This window comes from Pogoniulus pusillus, chromosome 11 (genome assembly GCF_015220805.1).
Source record: "Pogoniulus pusillus isolate bPogPus1 chromosome 11, bPogPus1.pri, whole genome shotgun sequence".
NCBI lineage: Eukaryota > Metazoa > Chordata > Aves > Piciformes > Lybiidae > Pogoniulus > Pogoniulus pusillus.
This window is the reverse complement of record NC_087274.1, coordinates 6,712,687-6,719,119: the sequence shown is the minus strand read 5'-3', so window position 1 is coordinate 6,719,119 and position 6,433 is coordinate 6,712,687. Positions and strand designations below refer to the sequence as shown.

At 60.3% G+C, this 6,433-nt stretch overlaps 1 protein-coding gene across 1 annotated transcript; it reads right to left on the bottom strand.

Moving 5' to 3' along the window:
- On the bottom strand, positions 1 to 3,222 carry ACTG1 (actin gamma 1). The gene is made up of 6 exons (XM_064150700.1): positions 3,121 to 3,222; positions 2,597 to 2,729; positions 2,261 to 2,500; positions 1,498 to 1,936; positions 1,165 to 1,346; positions 1 to 1,079 (listed from the first exon to the last, which is right to left on the bottom strand). The coding sequence occupies exons 2-6, from the start codon at positions 2,717 to 2,719 to the stop codon at positions 936 to 938; spliced, it is 1,128 nt and encodes a 375-aa protein (XP_064006770.1). The 5' UTR covers positions 2,720 to 2,729; positions 3,121 to 3,222; the 3' UTR covers positions 1 to 935.
- Positions 3,223 to 6,433: the final 3,211 nt, after the last annotated feature.

Genomic DNA, 6,433 nt, shown 5'->3' with positions numbered 1-6,433 from the left:
TTTGAGTTTTACTGCAGCGCTTTTTACTTTATTTTTTTTGTTTCCTTACACAATGAGGTGTTGTCGGGCATTAGAATTTCCTCAACTTTTCAGGTGACAAATTTTGGTTTCCTACCGTCGATGTGAGAGAAACATTAAGGCAACATACAAAAAAAAAATAATGGAAAAAAAAAGAGAGAAAAAAAGAATAAATCTGACATAAATTAAAACGATGTGTAAATTTACAGGTGTAAATGCAAAAAAAAACCAACAAAGAAAGATTCAGCAACGCAAAAAAGTTGAGTAACTTCAGCCCCGTGGGTGATGTCGCCTGGGGGTGGGGGGTGGGAGGAAGAAGAGGATGAAGAACTGGTTTGTAAGGCTCGGAGGACACGATATGTTTTGTTTTTTTTTTTTTCCCCAACCTTGCTATAACGGCAGCGACAGAAGTGAATTCTTGATGGACTCCTACCAGCCTCGACAAGGAAACCTGGAATACTCCACACACTGGATGCACGGCCAAGTCTGACTCCCAAAATACCCTGTACACCACACCGGTCCCGGCCCGGCGCGGAGAGGGACGGGGCCACTGTCAGTACTAGGAGCTTGCAAGAGCCCCCTGCTCGGCACAGGCTCTCTCTCTCAGGGCCAGGAGTGGAGCTGTACAGGGTATTTTTTGCTCAGGGAGAATGTTTAAACTTGAAGAAACAAGGTAAAAAAAAACACAGAGAAAAAAAAAATATCGTAATAAAATCAAGTGAGAGCTCGACCATCCAGTGCTGACATTGGTCTAACATCAGGTACAGACTTTCCAAGGGCAAGTTTCTTTTGACAGAAGGCTTATTCCAGTTTGATGAGGCTAGCATGAGGTGTCTCGATTTGCCTGGGCAAACATACACTAGTGAGACGACTCGAGCAGCAGGCACGGCTCGGCTGCGTGCCCGCCGGCAGTCCGTTTAGAAGCATTTACGGTGGACGATGGAGGGGCCGGACTCGTCGTATTCCTGCTTGCTGATCCACATCTGCTGGAAGGTGGAGAGCGAGGCCAGGATGGAGCCACCGATCCAGACGGAGTATTTGCGTTCAGGAGGAGCGATGATCTGCGAGAGGAGAGCAGCAGCGGTCAGAGTGGCCCAAACTTCCACCACCTTCCCTTCCCCCTATCAACAGGGAGTTATTTCTTACCTTGATCTTCATCGTGCTGGGTGCCAGGGCTGTGATCTCCTTCTGCATCCTGTCAGCGATGCCAGGGTACATGGTGGTACCGCCAGACAACACTGTGTTGGCATACAGGTCCTTCCTGATGTCCACATCGCACTTCATGATGGAGTTGAAAGTGGTCTCATGAATGCCACAGGACTCCATGCCTGGGAAGGTGAACAATCACAGGCTGATTAGTACCTCAGGTTCATTAGCACTCACTGCAGCACCTCCTATTGGCCATACCAATCCCCACACCTCATTCTGGTCATGCCAACCCCCCACCACAGAGGTAACGCCACCCCGGCTGACACCTACCCAGGAAGGAAGGCTGGAAGAGGGCTTCTGGACACCGGAACCTCTCATTGCCGATGGTGATGACCTGACCATCAGGCAGCTCATAGCTCTTCTCCAGGGAGGAGGAAGAGGCAGCAGTGGCCATCTCCTGCTCGAAGTCCAGGGCAACGTAGCACAGCTTCTCCTTTATGTCACGGACAATTTCCCTTTCAGCTGTGGTAGTGAAGCTGTAGCCTCGTTCTGTCAGGATCTTCATGAGGTAGTCTGTCAGGTCACGGCCAGCCAAGTCCAGACGCAGGATGGCGTGGGGCAGAGCATAACCCTCGTAGATGGGCACGGTGTGGGTGACACCATCCCCAGAGTCCATAACAATACCAGTGGTACGACCAGAGGCGTACAGCGACAGCACAGCCTGGATGGCCACATACATGGCTGGGGTGTTAAAGGTCTCAAACATGATCTGAAAAGGAACAGAAAGATCAATTAGTACCGAGTAACGAGCCGAGTCAGCTGCACTCAACGCCAGAACACACATGCTGACATGCAAAAACAACCGGTGTGTGAAGGGGAAAAAAAAAAAAGCAAAGAATGCAGGCAGAAAACACAAATGAAAGAAACCTGAGGCGTCAAGGAAGAAATGCCAGGTGTACAGAACCCTGAATACGTCGGGAGAAAAGAAAACAAAAACAAAGTGAAAACAAAGCTCAGGTTTAAGATGTCGTAACAAAAGGAGATTTGTGCACGAGGTGAAAGCCGGGCACAGCTGCCGGGCGAGGGTCAGTACCTGCGTCATCTTCTCTCTGTTGGCCTTGGGGTTGAGGGGAGCCTCTGTGAGCAGCACAGGGTGCTCCTCGGGAGCCACACGCAGCTCGTTGTAGAAGGTGTGGTGCCAGATCTTCTCCATGTCATCCCAATTGGTGACGATGCCGTGTTCGATGGGATACTTCAGGGTGAGGATGCCCCTCTTGCTCTGCGCCTCATCCCCCACGTAGCTGTCCTTCTGCCCCATACCCACCATCACGCCCTGGGGAAGCCGAAAGCTGAGTCAGCGCCCGCCAGCCGACAGCACCGCCCCGGCCCTCCCCTTCCTCCCCCTCCCCTGGCTCTTCCTCCCGCCTACCTGGTGCCGGGGGCGACCGACGATGGAGGGGAACACGGCGCGGGGAGCGTCGTCTCCGGCGAACCCGGCCTTGCACATACCGGAGCCATTGTCGATAACGAGAGCGGCGATTTCCTCTTCCATGGCGGAGACTCTGTAGTGCAGGGCCGGAGAGGAAGGGTTCGGTCAGAGCAGCCACTCCCGGAGGCCGCGCTGGCGATGGGCCAGGCTGGCCCGTCCCAGTCCAACCCCCCTCGTGGAATGGACCCTCCCGCCCCGCCGCTGTTTGAATTTCCCGCGCGCTGACGTCACCCACCATCGCTACCAATCGCGCCGCGCCGCTTCCCCCCCACCCCCCCCCCGGCCCTTTTCGCCAGGCAAGACCATCGAGCTGCGATAAGGGAGATACAGGACACCCGCAGACACCACGGCCGCAACCCATCCCGAACAGGATCGCGCCCGCCGCCCCCTCCCCCCCCCCGAGACTGCAGGAGTAAGGAGCAGCCACGCTGAGGCCCAGGCCCCACGGCCACCAGCGCAGGTACCTGTGCGGGGGAGGCTGCTCTCGGCTCTAAGGAAACGCTGCCGCCTGGTCCGCTGCCGCCGGCTGAGTGAGAGCGGCCGGCTCCCAGCCCCGCGCTTTTATACCCAGGGGGCGGCGGCTCCGCCTACCCGGCCGAGAACATCGCCATATATGGAGATCTTTCAGAAACACGCCTTCTGATTGGCTGGCGCGGACCCGGCCACGTGGGGCGGCTGACGGTCTGCCTCCGCCCCGCGGCACCCCGGAACCTGCATGGGGCAAGGGGGATGGGGGGGGCGATGGTGGCTCCGGGGCCCGGTGGGGCCCCCCCCACCCTACCCAGGCAGCACCCCCCGGGCACCCCACTGCCGAGCACCGCGGAAACCCTGTCAGGCTGCGCCTGGTTTCCCTCCAGTAGTACCAGGTTCCCCGCGGGCCCCACCGGGCCTGGCCCCGCACCCCAAAGATGACATCGGGCACCCCGACACACACACTTCGCTTCCCAGGGCAGCACCAACCGCCCCCCACCACGGGCAGCACAGCCCACGGGTAGCACAGCCCCCGGCAGCACAGCCCCCGGCAGCACGTGCACCCCACCCACTCCGTGTGCACCCCACCACCAGCAACCGACGTGCAGCACTGGTCACCCATCCGGCAGCATCTGTACCCCACCCGCAACACCCCTGTGCAACACCGGGCACTACTCAGGCAATAAATGCATCCCCTAGCACCTGCACCCCACCCACGGCACCCAATACCCTCATGCAGCACAGGGCAGCACCTGCATCCCCCCACTCACAGCACCTGGCACCCCTGTGCAGGACCAGGCACGCAATGGGCAGCACCTGCACCCCCACCCCCCTCAGCACCTGCACACTTGGGCAGCACTGGACAATCCTTGGGGCTGGGCACCCTTAGTGCCCACCACCCTTTGGAGAGTGCAGTGCACTTCAGCCTGTCCCTGGCTGTAGCCACAGGGGCTGTCAGTGCCGTGTTGTGCAGCCATCATACCCTCATGGGTAACAGCATGCATGCTGTAGGTGACTCACAGAGCACTGGCATGTGCAATGCATGGCTACAGGCACCCTCTGACCACCCATGCTCCTGCCATCATCTCTAAGCAGGCCCTGCCGCCAGTACAGCCCCTGCACCCTACAGACAGGACCCCACAATCCAACAATGCCAGCCCACCCACAGCACCAGACAGCAGCACAAGGCATCCCAAAAAAACTCTGCTGCAGCTTTGCACACCTGCTGAGGGTGCTGACTCCCCACAACCGCTGCTATGCCCATGCACAGCACCCTTGCTGGGGATGGCATCCACAGTGGGTAACCCCCGACTGCATTGCCTCACCCAGAGCTCCACCACCCAGCAGGCATCCCGGCTTCAGCAGCCCCTACCAGCCTGGGGCCTTCCTCCAGCTTCATCAGGGAGTGCCATGGGCTGTGTGCCCCACACTGCTGCTAGGTGTCATGGGCATAACTCACACCAGTGCACTGCTCTAGAACTGTGCCAGGTAGCCATACGCCATGTCATGTAGCCATGCACTACACCAGAGACCCACATGCACCCGGAGTGGCTCCTGTGTCAGTCTGGTACATGGAGGAGGGCCTTGCCAACACCTGCATCCATGCCAGGAGCAGCAGGTGGTGAAGCTTGCCATTCTCCAAGGAATTCCCATCATGGCTCAGGGGTGAAGAGCCACATGCTCAGGCCTTCCCTGACAGGCCCCGGTGCCACCAACGGCTGAGCTGGGATGGGTGGCATGGGAGAGTGTCAGGGATGCAGCAGACTAGGGGTGTCAGGGTGGAGGACGGTGGCGGCGCTGAGTGGGTCACAAAGGGACGGTGCTCTTCCGTGGGCTCTAACACAGCCTAAGGGGTCTCCTGTTCCCGTGCCAGGGCTGAGTAACCAGCCTGGCAGAGCGCCCCTGAGCCAGCCAGGACTCAGCGCTGGGGGCTGGGGGGTGCTGGCACGGCTGCCTGGGGGTCTGGCGCAGGGAGACTGCGCAGGTGACAGTCACATCCCCCGGCCAGCCCCTCCCCGCGAGCACACAGCAGCAAGGACTCCCTGGGGTCCGCATGCACAGGACTGTGGACACTCCCTGGACACGGACACTGGAGGGGGTGGGGCTCAGGCAGGACACAGCGTGGGGACGAATGTGGCGCTGCGGGGACGGATCTCATCGATACCGGGGAGCGGGGGGTGGCCAGGGCGGTGCCGGGTCCTAGCTCCGGCGTTTCCTCCTGCCCAAACATGGCAGCGCCGGTGCCCGGTGAGTAAGGACCGGGCAGGGCAGGGCAGGGCAGGGCCAGGCCGGCCCCAAGGGCGCCCCCGCGACGCAGGGCGGGCGCAGGCAGCGCGTCCCGGCCGTATTTGGAGAGATCAGGCCGGTGGCACCGGGACGACCAGCCCTGACACCGCCCCTGCGGACCTTGGCCTGGCCGGGGGGAGGAGGAAGGACCGCGCCCCGGCCCGCCTCCCGTCACCGCGGCGATGCGGGTGTGTCCCTGTGTCCCCCGCCCCCTCCCTCGCTGCGCCGCTGCGCAGGCTCCGCCGCCGCGGTGACACAGTCACAGTCCCCTCCCGTCGCCCTGGTGACGGCCGGGTGTTGGCGCTGGGAGGGGTGACACCGGGGTGATGGGGTGGGGTCCCCAGGGCACCAGTACCCAGCACCCAGCACCCTTAATGCTCCACCTGACCCCAACTTCATCCGCAGCCCCGACAATGATCCCAGCCTGACTCCCCGGACTCTCACCCCAAACCCCGACTCTCACTCCCCTCGGAGCTGCCAAGCACAGCTAAGCTCACCCCCTCCTCCCGTCCCCCCATCCCTCGTCACCCACCAACTCTACAGCAGGGTTGACACCACACTCGGGGGGCATCCAGCCCAGCACACCCCAGCCCACCCGGGAAGGACACCGAATGGAAAACAGGGTGGAGCCCCCAAGCCTGGGTCCCTGTAATGCTGTTGTGAGCGTGTTGGGTCTCAGTAGCCACCTCACAAGGGAGGAGGAGTTCAACTGTCCTCAAGCTCTGGGTGTACACGGAGAGACTGCTTCAAGGGAGAGAGCCCACACCGGCCCCCCCGCGATGGGAATTTGACCCCCACGGGGGGAGCTGGGAGGGCGAGCATGTATAAATACAGCTCACGGTTGCTCTGCTAGGCAGGTGCTGTTGTGCACCCACCAAGACCTGGCACTGCAACTATGCTAGACCCTGGGGAGCCTGTGCCCCTCCCCCAACCCCTCTGGACCCCCCCCCCAGCATTTGCAGGACCTTGACCCACTTATTCCTGCCCATGCCGAAAGCTGACCCGTATCTGTTTCAGCTG